This window comes from Uloborus diversus, chromosome 6 (assembly GCF_026930045.1).
Source record: "Uloborus diversus isolate 005 chromosome 6, Udiv.v.3.1, whole genome shotgun sequence".
Taxonomy (NCBI): Eukaryota; Metazoa; Arthropoda; class Arachnida; order Araneae; family Uloboridae; genus Uloborus; species Uloborus diversus.
Window position 1 is genome coordinate 150,627,801 of NC_072736.1, and position 25,688 is coordinate 150,653,488.

General features: G+C 33.0%; 1 protein-coding gene across 1 annotated transcript; it reads left to right on the forward strand.

Annotated features, from left to right (window-relative positions):
• The first annotated feature begins 831 nt into the window (after positions 1 to 831).
• LOC129225031 (protein FAM219A-like) lies at positions 832 to 25,056 on the forward strand. The gene is made up of 5 exons (XM_054859577.1): positions 832 to 1,014; positions 9,077 to 9,170; positions 20,250 to 20,334; positions 21,089 to 21,166; positions 24,867 to 25,056. Exons 1-5 carry the CDS (start codon positions 832 to 834, stop codon positions 25,054 to 25,056), a joined length of 630 nt encoding a protein of 209 aa, XP_054715552.1.
• Positions 25,057 to 25,688: the final 632 nt, after the last annotated feature.

Below are 25,688 nucleotides of genomic sequence, written 5' to 3' on the forward strand. Positions count from 1 at the left end.
ATATCTGATTGAAACATATATTTGTTCCTTTATTTTATTTTTGTTCGTAAACAAATTTGGTAGTTTTCTGTTAAAGGAAACTTTTTTATTTTTAGCAATTTTAATTTATTTATCATGATTGCAAACTCATTTTGAAGTTGTTGACCCAGTAGCAGAAACAATACAACGCATGTAGCAAATTTTTGAGGAGGTCTGCAGACTATTTGTGAATTGGAAAGACTTTTTTTTCCCACACTCTGCTCTCATTTATCAAAGTGAATGTGAACCTTGTCCTTGAACTCTATTAATTTTTTTTACAAGGCGTTTAAGGTCCAGGTAAATTGTGATGATGTGTAAAAACATCTGGAAAGACTTTGGAATTTTTTCTTGGACATGAAGTGATTGGTGTTCTAAAACTTGAAGAACTGAAGCACTAACAGGTTTTTCCCCTGCAAAACTAATAAAAATCGTACTGCCAAAAAATTATAGGTATGCTTTATTAACAGTAAAGTAGCTATGTGGATTTTATTATGTTTTTAATTTTAAAATGTTGATTTATAGGTATTAAATATGATTTAAATTTCATGTTTTATGTTTTTTCAAAAGTGTAATTCCTATAGATAAATAAAATAATAGTATCAAACTTAGTTTAATTTGGAGTTCATGTCATTCATATACTATATCATTGATTTTTTGCCTGAAGAGTCCTAGAAATTCTTTAAAGTCAGTTCTCGCAAAATATATGTTTATTGTTGTAATGTGAACTGTTTATTTTTTAAACATTGAATCACTGTATGAAATGTATTATTATTTATTATAGGTAATTTTTCTTATCAATGTAAAATAATAAATATGGAAGACAGTGGCATTGATAGTGATTCCAAAACAACTTTAATTGGTGCTGGAAAAGCTTCTGCCACGTGTACAGATACTTCAGACAAAACTGACCACGAAGAAAATGAAGAAAAAGCTGTTGAAAATGTTGGGCAGAACACCAATTCTGAATGTTCAAGCCTTCTGAATGATTCCTCAGCAGTAAGTGCATTTTTCATTTATGTATTACTGATTAGCGTTGATAGTAATTTATTATAATAACAGATATTTATCTGCAACAACAAGCTACAAAGATCTTCTTAAATAAGTTTTAACAATTGAGACAGTGAGAAGCAAAGGGTGGTCAATCCATGTCACTTCAACCCAGTCATGACACCCATAGTCTCAGATTTTGGTGAAATTTGGCACAATTGTTCCTTTTATAAAGTTATGAGAGAATGCAAAATTTTTTTGCTATATCTCAAACGGTTTAGATTTTATGGAATGTCAAAGTTTTCTGAATTTTACGATTTTTGCCGATGGCGCGCGTGAAAACTAATTTGCATTTATGCAGAAAATAAATTATAACTTCCCTATTTACCAACGAATATTGTTGATTTTTTTTTAATAAACCTGATTATGCAAGGATTACAGAAAAAATACAATATCATCAATAATTATTAATAAAAAAATATAAAAAATTCCTAAAGTACAATTTATTAAGTTTTTTTGAGAAAGTTTTGAGCTATACTTAAAATGAGATATCTCCAAATCGGTAGTAAATAATCCCTCCATTTTTTTTATTTCTGATCTAAAAGATGTATTTTATCACATAAAAAAATAATTTAGGTGGTTTTTACACTCCTTCATTTCAACAAGGGGCAGAAAACATTTTTTAAGATAGCTGCATGAAGAAAAAAAACATTAACACCAGCCTTGCTCTCAAAGGGTAAAAATCTGACTACTATTATGCAATTTTGTCTGGATGAAAAATTAGATTGAATATACAACACATAAATGGTAAAAATTACATTTAAAATTTGTGATTACAAAAATTAGGTGCAATGATGAACATCCGATGAACATGTTTATTGCAATGAAAATCATTAACTTACCTCAAGGAACATACATAATGTTAAAAAATCTTTTAACTGCAGATAAGTGAACTAATACTTTCAAAAATTGAGCTGACAATATCCCCCCCCCTTTTTTTCTTCTATTTATGATCTTAAAAATTCATTTTATCACATTTAAAAATCACCTTTGTAATTTTTCCCTTCCTTCATCATTTTTTTAATCTTTAAAGATAGAAATTGTTTCAACTAACTTCTCTGGGAACTTCAAAACCAAAATGTTAAGCCAAAAAAAAAAAAAAAAAAAAAAAAACAGAAAGAAAGAAAAAAAAAAGTGATCAACCAGGATAATCCACTGTCATTCATCTTTATTCATCAAGTAATAAATAAGAGCTCCCCCTCCCTTCCTCCTACACTTCCAAGTGATGAATGAAAATAAACAAAGTAGCTGCACAAACCCCTTGAGAGGCCCAATGAGCCTCTCTCTTGAGAGGCTCATTGAGCCCCTCCCCTCCCTTGAGAGCTCATACATGAAACTTGTCTGAAAAAGTTAGGTCTTTTTGAAACAGAACATATGGCCTTGACTTGTGTAAAATATACAAGTTCATACCACATATTATATGATTGGAGATTGTGCAGTTGCACTTAGGGTTTCCCACACATGAAATCATCATAGAAACAGAACTACAAACCTTAACCAGTCAGTCATTCAAAAGCTGTTGCTTGAGTAACACATATGATTGAGTTTAATACTTTAACTGATTCTTATTTCCAATTACAGTATTTTTAGCAGGGGTCTGTCCAGGATTTTTCACAAGGTCCGTTTTTTGTGAAAAATCAAATAATTTTGTGAAAAAATGAATTAATTTTGTGAAAAATCAAATAATTTCGCCAAAAAAAAAAAATTGTTATAACGAAATTTTAGAATTTAGAGATGGCACAAACTGCATCAATTAAACTTAAAGTTGAATGTTTTCTTCTTCTATGTCGAGAAAATCATTCTGGAGTGTTTTTCTGATATTTGGCGGGGGGGGGGGGGGGGGGGGGGCAACGCTCTCTCAAGTATCAATATTTATCTACCATTTCACATTATGTTAAATTATACTAGAAATATTTCTGTACAGTATTTAAAATAATTGTAACAAAAAAAATAAATAAAATAAAATTCAGAATAGGGTTCAGCATTTAACTTTTTGACCCAAGACACTCTTAAAAAGCACAGAATTTCGTTTAAAACTTGTAAATTCCGTGATTTTAACAAAAATAAAAAGATATTTTGATTGTTTACCTCTTAACAAAGCGTAATAATCATCAAAAATTCGAAAAATCGGATTCCCATAGCGGATGCAAAGAGATCGCAATTCTTAAAGTGAAAGCATCAAAAGTATAAAAACGGCTTGTAAAAGAAATATTTTTGATAAAATTATTTTAAAATTGCATTTTAAAGTCCTATGATAAACATTTCATTAATATCTGTAGACACAGTAGGAAAAAAAAAATTAAACCATCTATTCAGCATTTTAATTTTTGACTCGTTACAGAAAATGGAATTTTGCTTTAAAAACTTGAAATGAGAGTTCTAACAGAAAGAAAGAGACTTTTCTTTTATTTGCATTCCAATAAAGCGAAGTTAGCTTGAAAAAAGAACAAAATATGATTCTCATATCGGATGTTGAAAGATTGCATTTTTCAAAATGTAGCCATCTAAAGAAAAAAAAACGGTATTTAAAGTTAATCATCCTTGTTAGCATCGAAAAATCAAAACCCATATAATTTTCTCCCAAAATAACAATTAAAACATCGCACCGTAAAAACGCAAATATTGACAAGCTGGTAAAATGATGAGAATATTTTCTAATCTAGTCATTAAAGGTTCAACGCCAGACGCTAAGTGGTCAGAATTTTGAAGTTGGTAACCCTATCTGAAGCGATCATATTTTTTCCCCACCCTTACAATCCCTTTGCAGTTCTAAGTTCGTTTCGCAGATATATATTATTGTTTATTAAATCATGAGCGGGGAGAAAAGTGCTAACCAATGCCTTTTCAGAAAAGTTTACAACAACACCGCTGCTAATTAGCTGTGATAAAAAAAAACCATTATATTTATTTGGCAGTAGCAATTATTTATCGCTTGCAGGAGCATCGCAAGAGTGCCGATTTTTTTTTTTTTTTTTCTCCAAAATTAGCCGATTATGTATAAGCTGATCCCTCTAATTTGACTTAAAAAAAGGTTCCAAAAATTATCGGCTTTCAGATTTGCTCTTTCAATACACAATTTGTGAAAGATCCGATCTTGTTTATCAGAATTTTGTGAAGGTTCCGTTTTGTTTGATCGGGATTTTGTGAAAGGTCCGTTTTGGTTGATCGGATTTTTGTGAAGGGTCCGTTAACGGACCCAAATATCCTCTGGCCAGACCCCTGTTTAGTTGTAATTAGTAATGAATAGTTTTTGTTCTAATATTGTCGTTTAAAAAAAAAATTGCTAGTAAAATTTTGATTTTGCATGGCTGTAAACTAAAAATTTAGACATGTAGCGTTGGAGAAGTTACGCATAGTGATTGTCATTTGTTGAGTTTTGTCAAGAAAAAAGACACAAAGAGTACTAAAAACCTCTCTGAATCTGAGTTAACTTTATTGAAATTAAGAACAGGTGCAAGCAATGAGTTAAAAACTATTTGTCTTCATCATCAATGTGTGTATTTGCAAAAGTATGAATTTTTACAAAAGTGTTGTTGTGATCCTTTTGAAAGACACAAATCTTCAATTCAGAAAGGACTTCGCATTGTAACTTTAGAACTAAGTAGGACTATTTCAGCAAAAGGATTTCAAGTGAAACCAGGACAGAAGCTTTGTGCGAATTGTAGGAACAAGTTTTCTCAATTGAATGAATTTTCTGACGATATTGAAAAAACCAGTGAAAGCAGAAATTCCTCAGAAGAAGAAGATGATGGATTGAATCTTAATGAGTTAAAAAAATTACAAAAAAAAAGACAAATCGAGGAACTGAATTCTTCTTTGCATGATATTGGATGCTCCCCAGTGAAATTACATGCACTTGGAGAACACAGCAAACCATCTTATGGCAAAGAAGAGCTACAGAGAGTGCATGAAACTGTAAAAGAAAAAATTCAAAATATTCTTGAAGTTAATTTGCCAGAAGAAAAAGATGTCCCAGAAAAAGATATTATTCAAAAATCCAAAGATCTAGATCAACTTATTTCCATTATTAAGAAAGACTTAAGCAATGCTCCAAAAAAAAAAAAAAACAAATTCAAATGTTGACAATTCCAGCTGCATTGATGTGGCCAAAAAGGAAAATAATACAGACTTTCAATGCTTCTGATTACACAGTTCGCAAAGCACAAAAACTGTTTAAAGATAAAGGTTTTTTAACAGAACCGGAGCCAAGACAGGGGAAAATGTTAAGTTCTGAAACTATTCAATTAGTAGAACAGTTTTATCAAAGTAGCGAACATTCTAGAATTCTGCCTGGAATGAAGGATGTTGTGAGTGTTCGAAAAAACGTTTACGAAAGAAAACGCTTAATTTTGTGTAACCTCAGGGAACTGTATTTAAAATTTAAAATAGAATACCCAAATATGAAGATAGGTTTGTCCAAGTTCTGTTCATTAAGACCAAAGTGGTGTGTTTTGGCTGGTGCTAGTGGCACACACTTAGTGTGTGTATGCACAATTCACCAAAATGTAATTTTGCTAATTAAGGGGGCGGGAGTGGTAGAAGATTATAAAAAACTTATGTCCTTCATTGTTTGCCAGGACACAAAAAGAGAATGCATGCTGCGACATTGTGATGACTGCCCATCAAAAACCAACCTAATCCAGTTTTTAGAGTCTAAATTCGAAAATTATGAAAATGAAGAACTTGTTGAGTACAGCCAGTGGGTTACTACAGATCGTACTGAAATGATAAGATGTTCAAGCTCAGTGACAGAATTCATTGATATATTGGTTGAAAAATTGAACAAATTGATTCCACATGCATTCATAGCCAAATCGCAAACTTCATTTTTCAAAAATTTAAAAGAAACTGTTTCATCATACATTGCTGTAATATCAATGGATTTTAGCGAAAATTATGGTTTTACAATACAAGATGAAGCTCAAGGTTACCATTGGACCTCACAGTCATGTACTATTCATCCTGTTATCATCCATTGCAAAGGTCCAAGTAATGAAAAAAATATTTCATCACTTTGCATAATATCTGATGACCTAAAACATGATGTAGCTATGGTGCATAAGATTCAGGAAATAGTAATAGCATTCATTAAAGAGAAACACCCTCAAATCAGGATTGTTCACTACTTCAGTGATGGATGTGCTGGGCAGTACAAAAACAAGTTAAATTTTATAAATTTGTGCATGCACGAGAATGACTTTCAACTAAAAGCTCAGTGGTCATTCCACGCAACTAGTCATGGAAAAACGGAATGTGACGGAATAGGGGGTACTGTCAAATGTGGAGCCAGAAAACACAGTTATCAACAAGAGCTAGGCAAAGAAGTATTAACCACAAATGATCTTTTTGAGTTTTGCAAAACTAGCTTCAAAAATATTCACTTCCAATTAATTTCTAAACAGGAAGTCGATTTAACTCGCCAGACTTTAGAAAGTCGATTTAAATCAGTAGAAACTCTTCCCGGAACAAGAATGTTCCACAATTTTCGACCATTGGATAATTTGGGAAACATTGAAGCAAGAAGAATTAGTAGTGATGAAAAACCAGCTCTCACTTTCAATCTCTACAACAAACAGCAAACTTCAATTGTGAAAATAGAACAGTTGTATTCTGGGTGCTTCATCGCAAGTATATATGACAATTTGTGGTATTTTGGCATGGTGAATGAGGTGAATGAAGAAGAAAAAGATGTTACTGTAAATTTTATGCATCCTCATGCACCTTCGCCATCATTTTTCTGGCCAAATAGGGAGGATATTTGTGCAGTCCCTATTACTCATGTCCTTGCAGTTGTGGAGCCCCCCAAAACAACAACTGGAAGAACTTACCAATTTTCTCAAAACTTTATGAAAACAATCAACTCAATTTTTGAAAATACAAGTTCCCCTATCTGCAATTAAAAGAGTATAATATTATGCATGTTCCTTGAGGTAAGTTTTTGAAGATTGCGATTTTCATTACAGCATTTAATTTTGTAATCAAAATTTTTAAATGTAATTTTTACCATTTATAAGTTGTATATTCAATATAAAGGTATGCTCCAGACAAAATTGCATAATAGTAGTCAGATTTTTACCCTTTGAGAGCAAAGCTGGTGTTAATGTTTTTTTTCTTCATGCAGCTATCTTAAAAAATGTTTTGTGCCCCTTGTTGAAATGAAGGAGTGTAAAAACCACCTAAATTATTTTTTTATGTGATAAAATACATCTTTTAGATCAGAAATTTAAAAAAAATGGAGGGATTATTTACTACCCATTTGGAGATATCTCATTTTAAGTATAGCTCCCAACTTTCTCAAAAAAACTTAATAAATTGTACTTTAGGAATTTTTTATATTTTTTTATTGATAATTATTGATGAAATTGTATTTTTTCTGTAATCCTTGGATAATCAGGTTCATTAAAAAATTTTTTCAACAATATTGGTTGGTAAACAGGGAAGTTATAATTTATTTTCTGCATAAATGCGAATTAGTTTTCACGCACGCCATCGAGAAAAATCGTAAAATTCAGAAAACTTTGACACTCCATAAAATCTAAACCGTTCGAGATACAGCAAAAAAAAATTACATTCTTTCTTACATCCATAATAGAAACAACTATGCCAAGTTTCATCAAAATCTGAGACTATGGGTGTCAAAATCTCATTTTTTGGGTTGATTTGACGTGGAATGACCCAGGGATGTAAGTGGACATTTTCAAGTTTTAGTAAAACACATTTAAAGATAACTTCCTAGGTAGGCTTTCATTGAATTTTTTTTCTATATCATGCTGTACAGCAGTACCTACCAGGGCTACTAGTACTATCTCTTGCCGCAAGACAGAGGAGAAGTTCACCTATCGTTTGCATGGGTTATCTCGAAATTTTTAATTTTGTCACTTACATCCTTTTGCTTCTCACTGCCTCAATTGGAATTAGAAAAATAGTGGGTATTTCAAGTAGAACAGGACAAAAAGAATAGCATAGTATAAATTATTAAATTGATCAATAAAACCTAAATAATTTGATTTTGAAGTGAGAAACTTTACTAGGAGCTTAATTTTGCCAAGAGTACTTGAAGCCAAATGAGCATTTGAGAGATTGTTTATATACTGCTTATTAATCACGCACCATAGACCCTGTTGACTTTCTGCATCTTAAATATTCACTGATTGGAGCCAGTTTTTAACCTGCCAATTTGGGCTTAAGAGACCAATGTCTAATCACTTAACCACTCTGTCATCTACCAGAGAAAACCATTTGGAAAAAGCAGAGAACCAGATGAATTCACTTTTTTAAAACTAAGCTGATAAATGCAATGTTAATTTATGTCCATAGTAGTTCATGCTGTTGCTAAACAAAGATGGATACAAGGAAGAGGCGATGCCCCTCCCTTGAAGGACCTTGCACCGGCAGTTTTTCCAAATTAAGGTCCTAAAATGCAAGTGTAGGCCATCTTTGATGACGTAAAGGAAAGGAATAGGATTTAAATCCCCTTAATGAAAACCTCTCGGAATTTAATTTTCAAAAAGGAGTCTGTAGGTCTCTCCCCGGACATTTTGCAGAAATTAAGTTAAAGGCGTGGTTTTTGATATCTTGGGTAGTTTTAGGGGAAGTTATGGGTTCAGTAACATTCCTCCAGTAATTTTTTGAAACTGAAGTTCCAGAAAGCACAATTTTAGACAAATTTCGATGATGTTAAGGAATGGGCTTTTAAAAAATTCCCCTCGAATTACTACGAAATTGAAGTTCTGAAACGAAATTTTAGAATACCTCTTTTTACGGAAGAGATTCGAAGACCTCCTTAGCTCAACAATCTCTATGTTATTGTTGTTTTAAAGAAAATGCTGTGGCAGCTCTCCCCACCCCACCCCCAAGCATGTAGAACCAGATACTTAGTAAGAGGTAAGTCAAATATATAATCACCCCCTCCTTGAAACATTTCTGGATCCATCCTTGTTACTACATTGTTTGTACTATTTTTGTTTCATTTTTACAACTCAAATTTTAAAAAGACATTAATTCATTTTAGGTTGAGTCTCATGTTGTAAAAATTGCCAGCAACAGAGATAATGTCAAAGTTGCAACAAAACTCATGCCTTCATCAGTATTACAGAAACGGTTAGGTATGCTCAGATCCTTTGTATCATTTTGACTTTTTATTTAAAAAAATGAAGTTTAAATTTGATGATTTTTTTTTGTCGATTTTCTCCACTTTTATATATATTGTCTGTTTTCTACGAGAAGTTACTTGACTCCTCCCTCGTCACGTGGTATCCGATGATTCTATTTCGCTGTTTTCGGCAGAAGGTATATTCGGATCATAGTATTTTGTTGTGAAAGCAGCAGTTTTTAAAATGTAAGAATAACTAAAATGACAACAGACAAGTGAAGCAAGTGATGTTGTTTAACACTAAGACTTTTTTGCACATTAAAATGCACGCCCAAGGGAAGGCTGTCATTTTTAGAAGCGCGTGGATTGCATACAGATCAACCCCGCGCAACAGTGTTGGGCATCAACTAAAAAAATCAACTAAATTTGTAATTGATTGATTAGTTGACTAAAGTAATCTGACTCCCATTTAGTTCAGACTAATATTTTAAAAATTTAATTCAATTGCAGACGAAGATTAACGTTAGTTTAAACTAACTCGTTAGTTGCTCAAAAAAACTAATTTAGTTCAGATTGATTTAGTTCAGATTAAATTAATCAGATTGAATTTAGTCAGACTAAAAGTAATCAGATTAAAAGTAATCAAATTGATTTGATTACTTTTTTAATTCAGATTAAATTCGTAAAATATAAATATCATATGAACAGAGGCACATTTGTATTTCTACGGGTTATATATATTTATGCAAGCATACACGAGTTAATGCGTGTACATACGACTACGTGCGGGTATATACGTATATAAACGTGTTATCCCGCGTATGTTCGTGTACGGAGGTATATTTGAAATTTTAAGTAAATATACATATTTATGTGTGCATACACCAGTAAATACGTGTATATACGAGAATGTACGTGTATATAAGAGTATGTGCGTGTACACATGAGAATATGCGTCTAGATAGGTGTTACCCCGAGTATACTCGTGTAAAAAGGTACATTTGTATTTCTACGTCATATTCCAGCGTGCGTATACGAGAAAGTACGTGTATATACAAGTATGTTCGTGCACACATGAGTATATGCTTATAGATATGTGTTACCCCGAATATACTCGTGTAAAGATGTACATTTCTATTTAAATGTGAATATACATATTTATGCAGGTATATACGAGAAAATACGTGTATATACGAGTAAGTACGCGCACACACGACAGTAGGCTTATAGATACGTGTTTAACCCGAGTATACTCGTGTAAGATGGCACATTTGTATTTCTACGTGTATGTGCATATTTATGCGTTTATAAGCGAGTAAATACGTGTATATACGAATATGTACGTGTACACACGATTATGCGTATAGATACGTGTTACTCCGAGTATACTCGTGTACAGAGGTAAATTTGCTTTTAATTGTGTATATACATATTTATGCGTACACACAAGCTAAGATACGTGTATATACGTGTACACATGAGAATATGCGTATAGATACGTGTTACTCCGAGTATACTTGTGTAAAGAGGTACATTTGTATTTCTACGTTTATATACATATTTAAGCGTGCATATACGAGAAGGTACGTGTATATACAAGTATGTTCATGTACACACGAGAATATACTTATACATACGTGTTACCCCGAGTATACTCGTGTACAGAGGTAAATTTCTATTTAAACGTGTATTTACATATCGATGCATGCATATACAAGAAAATACATGCATATACGAGTAAGTACGTGCACACATGATAATAGTCTTATAGATACGTGTTTAACCCGAGTATACTCGTGTAACATGGCACATTTGTATTTCTACGTGTATGTGCATATTTATGCGTTTATAAACGAGTAAATACGTGTATATACGAGTATGTACGTGTACACACCCTTATGCGTATAGATACGTGTTACCCCGAGTATACTCGTGTACAGAGGTAAATTTGCTTTTAATTGTGTATATACACATTTATGCGTGCACACAAGCGAAGATACGTGTATATACGTGTACACATGGGAATATGCGTATAGATATGTGTTACCCCGAGTATACTCGTGTAAAGAGGTACATTTGTATTTCTACGTTTATATACATATTTAAGCGTGCATATACGAGAAAGTACGTGTATATACAAGTATGTTCGAGTACACACGAGAATATGCATATAGATACGTGTTAACCCGAGTATACTCGTGCACAGAGGTGAATTCGTATTTGATCTAGTACATGCACTTTTATGCGTGCATATACGAGAAAAGACAAGTATATACGAGTATGTTCATGTGCGCACGAGAATATGCGTATAGATACGTGTTTAACCCGAGTATACTCGTGTACAGAGGTACATTTGTACTTGTACGTTAAAATACATATTTACGTATGCATACACGAGTTATACGTGTATATACGAGTAAATACGTGTATATACGAGTATTTTTGTGCATATACGTGTATATACGTGTTGACTCGACAATATTCGTGTATACAGGAATTTTGTATTTCTACGTGCATATACCTACAAGTACGTGTGAACACAAGTAAATATGTGTATATACGATACATATTTGTATCGTATATACATACCCGAGTATATTCGTGCACGGAGATATGTTTAATTTCTAAGTGTATGTACAAATTTATCTGTGCATACACGAGTATATACGTGTATACATGTATACACGAGTATATACGTGTACACAAAGGAATATACGTATGGATACGTGTTAATCCGAGTATACCCGTGAACAGAGGTAAATTTGTATTTAAACGTATGTATACATATTTATGCATGCATATACGAGAAAATACGTGTATATTCGAGTAAGTTCGTGTTTAAGCGAGAATAGATTTCTAGGTTCTTTTTTTTAGCCCGAGTATACTCGTGTACAATGGTACCTTTGTATTTCTATGTGTATATGCGTATTTGTGCATTTATACATATATAAATGCGTGTAAAAACGAGTATGTACGTGAACACACGAGAGAATATGTCTATAGATACTTGTTAACCCGAATATACTCGTGTACAGAGAAATTTGCTTTGCATATACATATTTATGAGTGCATATAAGAGAATACGAGTATGCACGTATTCACACGAGTATATGCGTATAGATAAATGTTACACGGAGTATACTCGTGTGTAGAGATCGTTGTATTTACACGAGAATATGCGTATAGATAAATGTTACACCGAGTATACTCGTGTGTAGAGGTACATTTGTATTTAAGATTGCATATACATTTTTATGCGTGCATACATGAGAAAATACAAGTATATACGAGTATGTACGTGCACACACAAGAATATGCGTATAGATACGTGTTTAACCCGAGTATACTCGAGTAGAGAGGTACATTTGTGTTTTTGGTTAAAATACATATTTATGCGTGCATACACAAGTTAGTACGTGTATATACGAGTAAGTACATGTATATACGAGTAAGTACGTGTATATACGAGTGTGTACGTGTATATACGGAGCTGTACGTGTTAACCTGAGTATATTCGTGTCTACAGGAATTTTGTATCTCTACGTGCAAACAGAAGTAAATACGTGTATACACGAGTTCGTAAGTGTAAACACGAAATTTTACGTATAAATACGTATTTCCCGAGTCTATTAGTGCACGGATTTATATTCAAACTTCTAAGTGTACACAATGTTTATCAGTACAGCGTTTACAGACTTTCAGGGCAGATAGAGTACACCTAGACGGGGGGAAACACATAGCAATGCATGGTCGGAAACACTTTCCTGGCGCGGTAGTGACAACACCAATCACCAAAAAGACAAAACACGAATAAGAGAGGAGAACGTGTTCAGAATCTTGAGTACAGCAAAAAACTAAGGAAAAATAAAATTAAGGGGCCAACAATCATCATCAAAGAAGGTGTTCGAAATTACGACCCCGCCCGTAATATCGAAATTTAGAAAAAAATACCGGGCGGGTCCCGGACTTCCTGGTGGAACAAAAACCATGTGTGCGCATGCACCGTCATCTGATGCTTCGGTATACGTAGCAACATCTGTTGTATGCACCAGACAAATCTTACCAGTATTTTTGCTGCATTAAAAATAATAAACATGTTTTCTCCTCTTAATCGTGCCCCGTCTTACGCTTTGTGTCGTCACTATCGCGTCTAGGTGCACTGTATCTGCCCTGAAAGTATGTAAACGCTGTACTGATACATCCTGTATACTTATTTATGTGTGCAAACACGAGTAAATACTTGTATATACGAGTATGTTCTTGTACATACTAGAATTTGTGTATGGATACATGTTAACCCGACTAAACTCGCGTACAAAGGTAAATTTGTATTTAAACGTTTATATACATGCATATACGAGAAAATACGTGTACAATCGAGTAAGTGCGATTCCTCACGAGAAAAGGCGTAAAGATACGTGTTTAATCTGAGTATATTCGTGTACAATGGTACATTTGTATTTCTACGCGTATATGCATATTTATGCATTTTTACACGAGTAAATACGTGTATATACGAGTGTGTACTTGTACACACGAGAATATGCATATAGATACGTGTTACCCCAAGTGTACTCGTGTACAGAGGTAAATTAGCTTTTAAACGTGTATATATATATTCATGCGTGCATATAAGAAAAAATACTTGTATTTTCGAGTATGTACGTGTACAGACGAGAATATGCGTGTAGATACTTGTTTAACCCGAGTATACTCGTGTACAGACGTACATTTGTATTTGTAAGTTAAAATACATATTTATGATGCATACACGAGTTAATGCGTGTATATACGAGTAAGTACGTGTATATACGAGTATGTGCGTGTATACACGTATGTAAACGTGTTAATCCGAGTATATACGTTTACACACTAATTTTGTATTTGCCACGTGTATGTACATCAAAGTACGTGCAAACACAAGTAAATACGTGAATATACGAGTATATAAGTGTAATTTGTTATCCCGAGTATATTGGTGTACATATGTATATTTTTATGTCCAAGTGTATGTCAATTGCAGATACAAAGAGGGGTCATGAAGGTCAGGACCCGCTCCCCCCTCCCACACCTCGGGGAAAATTTTGAACGTTTGCTTGAAAAATACAAAAAAATATCGAAACCATGAGAAAATGTAATAATCTTTTTGAATTTGTTTTTTTTTTGGGGGGGGGGGCATTACAGTAGAACCTCGATAATTTGAATTAATTGGAATCCGACCCAATTCGGAATATCGAAAATCCGGAGAATGAAAAAAACAAAACAAAATGAAACATACTCACTGAAAATCACCTTAAAAGGAAACACAGAATTACAAATAAACAGTAAACATGTCTACTTTGTTATTACAAAGTCTGTAATCTTCTCCTGTGACAGTTCAATTTTTTCCCTATCGAGTAAAACAAATTGATTCAAAAGTTGCATTGCGAAGAAAAGAGAACTCAATCAACGACATAACACGGTCTTGCCCGTGAGAGGGTTAAATAAATAATTATTATGGAATTTTGACGATCGCTCTTGAAATGTAAAGGGAAATCGGTCAAATCGATCGAGCCGGATTATCCGGTGATCCAGACTAACGGGGTCCGTGGCGCCGACTTCAAATTTGTAAGGTTTGTTTTTGAAAAATTTTCGTGTTTTAATAGGTTTTTTGAAGGTGGGGGAGCCCCCCAGAATATGAGGGACTTTCTTATTTAAGGAGGGGTATCCCCTTACGTAAGTTACTCAGAAACAGACCATGCATCAGCCATCTGGATTTTAAAAAAATCAAACATTTTATTCCAATAAAACCAGAAGCAGTGTGGTCTACGGGGGGGGGGGGGGGGGGGTCAGTGGAGAGGTTGGTTGAAACTTAAAATTTTTGGCACTTGTTTTTGAAAAAAAATTCTACTTATGTTTTTTTGGGGGGAGCCCCCTTCCCCCGTAATTTGAGGGGAGTTCAATCTAAGGGGGGGGGGGTATCCCCTTAAGTAAGTTACTTTGAAACAGAACAAGCATCGGCCATCTGGATAAAAAAATTCAAGCATTTTATTCGAATAAGATCAGAAGTGGTGTGGCCTACAGGGAGGGGGATTAGTGGGGCGGGGTGGCGCAGATTTCAAAATTTTAAGGTTTGTTTTTGGAAAATTTTCGCGTTTTTAACCACCCCCCATAATTTGAGTGGAGTGAATTTCTTTTTGAGAGGGGGCATCCCCTCATATAAGTAACTGCAATAGGGAATAGGCATCGGCTATCTGGATATGAAAAAAATCAAGCCTTTATTCCAGTACTAGTGGTACCCGCACGGCTTTGCCCGTAATAGAAAATTAAAAGGTCTTTTAGTCCGCCTGTATATTTACAAATAATGTATGGTGAATTTTATCGCCAATTGGCTTATGCCCATGTTATGGTTCCACGTTCTGGTAATCTCGTCCATCTTATGATAATTTTGTTCCTAAAATCGGAATAGAGAAATAACCACATCAAATTTTCAAAAAATCGCTTTGAGGTGCACACCCCCATGATACAAACTAACTTTGCCAAATTTCATGAAAATCGTCCGAACAGTCTAAGCGCTATGCGCGTCACAGAGATTCAGACATCCAGACATCCTCCAGACAGAGAGACTTTCAGCTTTATTATTAGTAAAGATTATGTGAAAAAGGGCTTAAGATTTTAATAAAAAAATAATAAAATTGAATTTTTGAAAAATCGCTTCGAGGTGCACACCCCCATGCTTCAAACTAATTGTGTGTCAAATTTCATGAAAATCGGCTGAACGGTCTAGGCGCTATGCGCGTCACAGAGATCCAAACATCCATACAGAGAGACTTTCAGGTTTGTTATTTAAAAAGAAAGGAGAAGGAGAAAGATAAAGAAGTAAAGAAAAGAAAGATAAAGAAAGATAATTTTCAAAACAAATTCTTTCCCATTTTATTAAATTTCTGTGAAAAATGGGCTTAAAATTGGAATAGAAAAGGAACAAAATCGAATTTTCGAAAAAGCGCTTCAAGGTGCACACCACTATGCAACAAACTAACTGTGTGCCAAATTTCATGAAAATAGGCCGAACGGTCTAGGCGCTATGCGCGTCACAAAGATCCAGACATCAAGACATCCTCCGGACAGAGAGAATTTCAGCTTTATTATTATTAAAGATTGTGAAAAAGGGCTTAAAATTTTAATAGAAAATTAATAAAATGGAATTTTCGAAAAATCGCTTCGAGGTGCACACCCCCCATGCTTCAAACTAATTGTGTGTCAAATTTCATGAAAATCGGCTGAACGGTCTAGGCGCTATGCGCGTCACAGAGATCCAAACATCCATACAGAGAGACTTTCAGGTTTGTTATTTAAAAAGAAAAGAAAAGGAGAAAGATAAAGAAGTAAAGAAAAGAAAGATAAAGAAAGAAAATTTTCAGAACAAATTCTTTCCCATTTTATTAAATTTCTGTGAAAAATGGGCTTAAAATTGGAATAGAAAAAGAACAAAATCGAATTTTCGAAAAATCGCTTCGAGGTGCACACCACTATGCAACAAACTTTGTGCCAAATTTCATGAAAATCGGCCGAACGGTCTAGGCGCTATGCGCGTCACAGAGATCCAGACATCCAAACATCCTACAGACATCCAGACATCCTCCGGACAGAGAGAATTTCAGCTTTATTATTAGTAAAGATTATGTGAAAAAAGCCTTAAAATTTTAATAGAAAATTCATAAAACTGAATTTTCGAAAAATCGCTTCGAGGTGCCCACCCCCATGCTACAAACTAACTTTGTGCCAAATTTCATGAAAATCGGGCCGAACGGTCTAGGCGCTATGCGCGTCACAGAGATCCAGACATCCTACAGACATCCTCCCGACAGAGAGACTTTCAGCTTTATTATTAGTAAAGATAAAGAAGATAAAGATAAGGAAGACCAAAAGCAGTATTGTGTACCAAATGGGGGGGGGGGGTAGTGTGGGTCATGTCGCAAAATGTGTCCCTCCAAAGAGGATGTTTTTAAATATTATTGATTTTTTAAGGTCTTAAATCGGTAAGGGGGGCAGCCCCCCAACCCCCAATGTCCTCCCCGTAACACATTAGGAGCTACTTAATATTCATTGGGGGGGGGAGAAGAGAAAGGAACCCCTTAAAGAATCCAAACGCAATCTGTAGTTTTTACAGTGTAGATATTTTTCAATCTGATTAGATTTAGTATAAATTTTAATCTGACGAAATTTAATCTGATTACTTTAGTTGACTAAATCAATCTGATTAAATTAGTTTGACTAAATTCAATCTGATTAATTTAATCTGAACTAAATCAATCTGAACTAAATTAGTTTTTTTAGTCAACTAACGAGTTAGTTTAAACTAACGTTAATCTTCGTCTGCAATTGAATTAAATTTTTAAAATATTAGTCTGAACTAAATGGGAGTCAGATTACTTTAGTCGATAGAGGATTTAGTTGATTAATGCCCAACACTGCCGCGCAAAATGGAACTCTTCGTTCGAGGAGGCGTGGCAAAGTGCCTTCTTATAAAAAACGGACAATAGTAGTGATGCATACATATATTGGCATATTACGACAAATCTAGAATATGTACACAAAAAAGTTAAGATATCTTAAGAAAGACTAAATTGAATTAAAGTTCTTTAGTTGTTGCTGTTGTTGTTGTCATATGCCAGTTAGGCTGGCAATTTGGGGTGTGCTGCTTCACTTTTCCAACTGTATCACAATTTGGTGTGAGGTCGTTCTTCAGTAATTAATACTAGTGTAAAACAATTTAAATATTGGTCATTAATGTATTTTTGCTTTAAGTTTAGTTTTTTTAAAAATTAATTTACTTATCATTATTATTATTATTACCTATTATTATTTTTTAATATATTTTTTTTGAGCAATCAAGAAGATTGCTTATTGACCTCACTCTGACCTGCCCACTGTCTGATGTAAGAATTTCTATTGGCTTTGTGATTGGGGTCAGACTAACAACATGGTTTTTTAAAAATATAGTTGAATATCTAATGCACAAATAATCAGACATCTCGGGGCAGTAGCGGATCCAACCGATTGTTTTGGGAGGGGCCATCCAAAATTTTTGAACAAACTCCGAACTCCCCAGAAATTTTATTAAGATAAAGTTTTAAAAACTCAATTTTCGGGGTATCGAGACATTAGGTGATGGAGTGGATTTAGGAATCTCCCTCAAAAATGTTTCAAAATTTAAATTTCCGAGTAATTTTTGAAAATTGGGAAACTAAAAACGCATTTTGTCTATTTTTGATGATGTACGGAGAAAGGTTATACATTGAGAAGTTAGAAGAGGAAGGGTGCTCTTCCAGCTCTTCAGCTGTCCAACCTAAAAATGCACCTTTAGGTAATGTTTGCTTACATCAAAGGAAGTGCGAAGGTGCTTAGAATCCTTTGTTCCTGGAAATATTTTGCCTTTGAGGCTCTAAAAATTCGATTTTTAACTATATTTATACATATTTTAGAAAGGGATGGAAGATTCCTGAGCTTCTCCAAAAACCTCCTTTTAAAGCTATCATCACGATATAAACTAGGGAGGGAGGGGGTCCTATAAAAAATCATTTGTAATTGAAGTCCCAAAAAATTTCATTTAAGTTGCTTTTAAGCAAGGTAAGTGATAAGGGCTGGATAAGCTAGTTTCCATTGACATTTTTTCTAAATAAAAGACTTAAAATGCAATTTTTTTTTTGCTACGCATCAAGGCATTTGTGAAAGGGCATAGGAAAAGGGGGTTCTCCCCCTAGTTTCGAAATTAAAGCCATAAAAACAAAAATTTAGGCTCTTTTTGGTCTTGTGAACAATAGGTATACTTTGAGAACAGCTGCATTTAGAGATCGTCCAAGTGTCTGTAGTTGGAATCAAGAAATTATGTAAAAGATGGAGAAAAATTTTCTAAATAAAAGTTTTGTTTTGAGGATGGGGTTATAATTTATCTCCCAATTAAGGCCTATCCTCTTCTTTTTCAGTAAAACACATGTGTTAAATTTTGTTATCTTCTCATAATTTTTTTTCTTTTTTTTTTCTTAAGAAATTTCCTACAATCGCAAGGCTTTGGGAGGGGCCATGTTCTTCATGGCCCCCCTCTAGATCCGCCTCTGTCTCGGGGTTTTTATTTAAAAATACATACGAAATTTCTGTACCTCAAAGCCAGCACACCGTAAGTCACATAATGGCACCCTTTAGAGGAAAAAAAAAAAAAAAAACTTTGGTCTGGCGTATGCAAAAGATGGGATAAAAGATCTTTTAGCACTGGAAAATAATTGTAATTATAGTTTTTTTTTGAAATTGCGTTCACATGGATGGATGCGGAATAAGAATCTACATTACTAATAAACAGAAAATAGCAAATTTGGGACTTACGCCAGTCTGGCTCTGAGGTGCAGATTTACCGCAATTTTTTGACACATAAAATTTGAAATCCTGTCAAATTCAAGGATTTAAAAAAAAAAACTTTCTTTTAAACTTTAACAAAAGAAAATATACTATTTCAACCACGCCATTATAACAGGTAAACTTTATTCTATAATATCTTTTCATCATAAGCCCAAAAATGCACTATAACTCAAAAACATTGCAAAATTTCCATAAGAAAATAGTTTAATTTGTTATTTTTTAAAATGAAATCACATATTTATAACAAAAGTACCATTTTATTCAAAACTAAATAATTTTTGTTGTTCATAATGAATTAAAAAAATATGTGAAAAGAGGATTTTTTTTTTTTGAATTTTCTTATTTATTTTGAGGAGGGACCAGATCGATCGAGAGACCCACCCCTTGGATATGCCACTGATTAGTCATACTTCTACACAGAGAAAGGAGGAAAGAGGTGAGGGGGGGGGATCTTAATTCCTCTGAGGTATTTTGACTTTAAAAAATTTAGGAGCTAACTGACTTATGTTCATTAGTCTTCAAAAATAATGCATTCTATTTACGATATTCTGTGTGACCTGAAAGTTTTTTCACTATGAACTGTGCCTTATTTTGTAAAAAGTATATTTACTTTTCTACACTATCATTTTCATGTGCAATGCATTTTCTTTAAATTCATCCTGCTCGTATGGACAAGTACATACTTGTTTTATTTTTACAGAAAAACAAATTCTACAAACCAGAAAACTAAGACAAAGAGAGCAAAGTATAGATGGTTTGCCCAAGAAATTAATCCCTCGTAGCAGGTATATATACCTTTATGCATAAAATGTTCATGGATATGCATATTTAATTGTCTATTAGTGAATTTTACAGCATTAAAATTTTTTTCATTTCAACTGTCTAAATTTCAAATACTATTTTAGCTCTTTTGTTAGCTTATCTTTCAATGGTCATAATTGTATCAAAAATAATACATAATTTCTAAACAATTTAAAATCTTAATGTTTATTTCACTGTAAAAATCAGAAAACTTTGATATCATTTTGTATAAGTGTTTTTAAATATAATTAACCTATGATTCTTAGAAGTGCCAGGTATTTTAAAAAGATTTTTTTGCATATTTTTTTCAGCAAAAAGGTTCAAACAATTTATGGTTTATTGGAATATTTTATATTTTCAATTTACAAAGTTTGAACAGGGCAACGTCTGTAGGCTCTGCTAGTATGTATGTAAAAATAATAATAAAATAAAATCATTGGGCATTTTCCTTCTTTAATTTGTTAAACTTTGTGGAGTGCACAAGAAATTTAATGTTGGTACTTCTTGCACCCCATCACACCATATACATTGCAATGAAATCACTTTACCAGGATTAAAAATTATTGCAGCGACAAATCTAAATAATTTTATTAAAGGTACTACTAAACCTACTCTGTTAGGATGAAATAAATATTTTCCGTCAGAAAAATTTGATTTAAATTTTAATTTGCAAATTTGTATTGTTAACTGATTTTATAGACATTTATGTTTTCCCATGTTCTTGTTTTTCATGCTTAGGTTAAGAGTGCCAAAGAGTCAAACTCCAATTGTTAATAAAACTGATTCTCATCCTTTGGTGTCTTGGGAGAGTGACAGGTAATTGAAATTCAGCATATGTATTTTATTTATGTCCAGTTTCAAACTATATATTTTTACTCAATAGTGTAACTAGTCTGAGTTACGGTTTACGATAGTAGTGCAACTTAAGGTTTTTGATGTTTTGTTTACACTTCAAAAGCAATTTTGACATTGAAATCACAAGTTAGACATAAAAACTCGTCTTCCAAAGAATGAATTTTGCAATAGTTTTTTTTCTTTCATATGTAGGAACACTGTCAACCTGATACGTCAATATTCTATTCTATTCTAGTTGGTTGGTTGGTTCTATTGGTTTTAATGGCGCAAGAGCCTAAATAGGCTATACTGCACCAAACTATAGTTTTGAAGATACAAGAGAGTGTGGGGGGGGGGGGGGGAACCAAAAGTGTAAAATTACTTGAACTATAAAGGACACAAAACTTCTGGAATTTAAAAGAAAATTTTCAAAAGAAACAAGAACAAAGTTTTGGATTTTGAATTCTATTCTAGAAAACCAATTTTAAGTTATATTGATGATTTAGACAAGTGGTTCTCAATCTTTTCCCTACCGAGGACCACTTGGTACGCTTCTGAATCCTAACTGAACCACATACGATAGAAATATTATTATTGCAATAATTATATTAGTCGAAAGGAGATGAATACAAAAGTTTTCTTTAATAAATTTAACTACAACTATAAAAGTGATATAGGTGGACTTTTACTAGCTGTTTATCGACCACAGGTTGCCTCCTGAGTTTTTTGCCTCCTGAAAAATTATCAAGCATGAAGGTAGCTGGTTCATTCATCAATATCATGATCTCTGTCAGTTATGATTTTCTTGAAAAATTTATTCAGACATTTTCCTGGAAAATATTAAATTTTTTTTTCTTTTCATTCATCTGCCAAAATGTAAAGTTAAGTGGTTATCTTCTTACGTAGATTGTTTTTTTTTTTTTTAACTTTTTTTTTTTTAAAGACAAATTAAACTATTACTAGCTGCTTTGCCCAGCTTTGCATGGTACACCTCGAAAATATAAGTTATCTCAAGTGACACGTGTTCAACAATCAGGCTTGAACAAAAAACAGTAAAATTTCGCGGCAGATTGCGGAAAAAATAACCAAAAAGGAAAACATTTTAAATCCCCTGATTACAGGAAAAGCCTCAAAACAAAACTCATACTTTTATTTGTTCATATTCGGGATAAAAAATTGCAAAATATCTTTCTTTTCAATTATTTTCTTCGAGCTACAAATTTTAATAAAAGCATTGTTGCGGAAAGTTGAGATGAAGCACTGAATAATAATTTGAGTGGAGGAAAGCCTTCGAAAAATAGGGATGTTATGTAAAAATCTAAGTGTCATAATTGATAGTTTTTAATTGATGTATCTGCTGATTATTATCTAAGGATTTGTTAAATAGCCAAACATAAAGACAGTTAAGATTACGAATCCATCGATACCTGGTTCGATGGTCAGTTCACTGTCGTTCGGGAGAAGTAACTCGGACATACGCTCAGTTTTTAATTATATAAGATGAATGTCCTTCCCCAGACTCATTTGTGATTCATATGAAAAATTTCAACAGCACACCTTGTTGAACTTTTTCATGTGTTTTCGGAACAACCTAATCAATCTACAAAAAATTAAAAAGGACCCTGTTAGCTAAAATGTAACTAAAAGAAAGGGGAGCATGTTGGAACATCTTTTACTCTTTGGTCTGTAACTTAATTTATTAAAGATACAGATTGATCCACTTAGGCTTATATTTTAGTTACACAAATGTTAGCTAAAACTTAAAATCAAATATTTAAGAAAATAAGGAACGTTGATATAACAGTCAACAAACTGCTTCAATGTGCCCCATGGCAGGGCATGTTGGAACAGTGCATGGAACAAGTTGGAATACAAGGAAAAGAGGAATATTCCTCAATAATCATCTGATTTTTGAGTGATGCATCTATTATTTGTTGAAAAAAATTCAAATCCAACATTACTTTACTTTTACTTCAAATGCAGTTTTATTTCATGAAATTTTCTTTAATTTAAAAACTTAGCTTTTGATTTATATCAGTGATTTATTTTTTCAATATGATTTTTACCAACGAGCTCCAATAACTAATATTCTTTCAATATACAATCTGAAGCAAGAAGAAATAAGGGTAGGAATATAATGGACACAGTTTCAACACACCCTTTCTAAAGTGTATTAACCTGCCCCATACTATAGTGCATTTTATTCTGGGCCTAACATAAAAATGTCTTCTATGAAAAAAGAAAAAAAACCCGGTTTTCAAGAAATATGACTACATAATTTCAGACAGGTCAATGTCATACTTCTAAAGTAAACCAATATTTTGAGAAATATGAAACATTTAATTCCTTTGTATCAAATTATAAATATCTATCTCTGCAAAAGGACCTTGACTACTAAAAACATCATGAGTAATAGCTGTACTTAAAACACACCAGATATATATTATCTGAGTTTTCTACCTTTGTTAAAAAAACTACTACTACTTCAAAGTAAAGCTTTAGATTAGTGGTCGCCAGTCGCCAACAGGCTACCATTTAATTGAAAATGGCTACCAAAAAATCAAGTCTTTGTTGCCAAAAGTGACAACTATGTGTTTCTTCATTTGCTAAAAACTGTATTATATATCATGCTATGACAACACACTTCCAATTCTGAGAAGTTCAGTGCATCAGTTGACTCCACTTTGGCAATGTGATTCGAAGCAGTTCCTCTAATTTTTGCGCTGTATATATTTTTTTTAAAAAAATGGCTGTCAAAAGTGACAACCATTTCTCGTGACTCCGATAGCCAGTGGCTACTGTTCAGAATTCTTAGTCTAGAGCAGCGTTTCTTAAGTTGTGTTCTGTGGAACCCCAGCGTTCCATGGAGACCCTTCAAGGGTTCCACGAAACTTGTATCTTCTCTTTTTTTCAAAACGTTCAAATTAGTCATGTAAAAAATATGCTTTGAGTAAAGTTTTTAATGAGTCTTTTCCAAATAAATGGCTAAGGAATTCTCAACAGTGGATGAAAAAGCCAATCAGTGTCAAGTCTATGCATGCCCGTCAATTATGTCATCTCCAGAATACGACTCTTTTATTGAAATAGCACTCGATCCTTACGTGTGCTAGAAATTTAAAATGATTCTCTTCAGTGAAATTCCGATGAAGTTTTAAACATTGATGTTCTCAACTGTCACAAAATTCCTTGTTAGGGCTTTTACTATTTGCAACAAAATTTATGATCTCAACTTATTTGTACACAGAAACTGAATATCACCACAGACTCGATGCTGAACCTGATCTGAGAATGAAAGTTTCATCCTCAGAGCCTAATATTTATCTGTCATAATAAAATAGGTACCACACATATCATTAAAATTAAAACTTTAAAATTTTGTTTAAAATGAATTCTAGATGTTTAGAGAAATTTGCTGTTAATATGATTTTTTTTTTGTTGAAAAACATTTTTTTAAAACAAAACAAGTCTTTTATCGAGAATAAACCACTCGAGAATGTACGAGTAGTATGCAAGCTTGATGAAAAACCAGGGGTTCCACGAAAAAAGTCGACAGTCAAAAGGATTCCAAATATAAAACAAATTAAGAAATACTGGTCTAGAGCTTTACCTCAAATGTTTCAACATGCCCTGCTCTCCCCAATATTAATTTCCCTCATTCAAAATTGTATCTCTTTATTTTTAGTGATGATGATGATGTAGATTATCACCCAATTTCAAACTCAACTGCCAAGGAAATTACTGAACAACTAATCAAGGATGGTTATAATTTAGATCTGACACCAGATGATGAAGACCTGGATCTGATTCCTCCAAAGCCTGTAACACAAAGATGTGTCTGTTGCAGTGTTCGATGTATGTGTCTTATTCAGTGATCTATACAATGTAGTGTGAATGTTAACTTTATTCATCGGATGCATATTTGTGTTAGGAACGTGGGAGGGAAATTTAGCAATTTCAAAAATATATGTTTTCATTTATTATGTTTTGATAGTGTTGATAGATTTATTAGTTTTTTCATAGTTTGTTATCCAACATTTAAAATTTTTGAATTTGATTATTATTTAGGTTAAAAATATTTTTATGATTTTTATTTTGAAAATTGCCAAAAAGATGTGCCATACAAACATAAAATTGCAGTTAACTGTTTTAAAAAATCTTGCCATAATAATAATTATATTTAAATATGTTAAATATAATGTATATTAGTATTTTATGTTTGCTTTTGCACTTAATACCTTTCAGAAGGTAGCAGAATATTTACATGACTTTATGTAAAAAATTAAAACACTTATTATAATTAGCTATCTTTCTTTTAGAGTACTGATGAATTTTTGTTGTCCCATTTAAAAAAGAAAAGATGTTTAGGTGATGAATGTATTATAGGATATGTGAGGACATATTACTAAGAGATAACGAGGAGCTTTTTCCCTAGTGAAGAAGTTTTATGTTTACATATTTGTAAACAGAAAAAATATTAATGCACAGGAAAAAAAATAATTAAATT

What these genes read in the sequence shown, in the direction of transcription:
- LOC129225031 (XM_054859577.1), top strand. Translation starts at nt 832, where the DNA reads ATGGAAGACAGTGGCATTGATAGTGATTCCAAAACAACTTTAATTGGT. An exon ending in AGTATTACAGAAACGGTTAG is followed by an intron (nt 9,171 to 20,249) that starts GTATGCTCAGAT and finishes TTATTTTTACAG; the next exon opens with AAAAACAAATTCTACAAACC. An exon ending in AAATTAATCCCTCGTAGCAG is followed by an intron (nt 20,335 to 21,088) that starts GTATATATACCT and finishes TTTCATGCTTAG; the next exon opens with GTTAAGAGTGCCAAAGAGTC.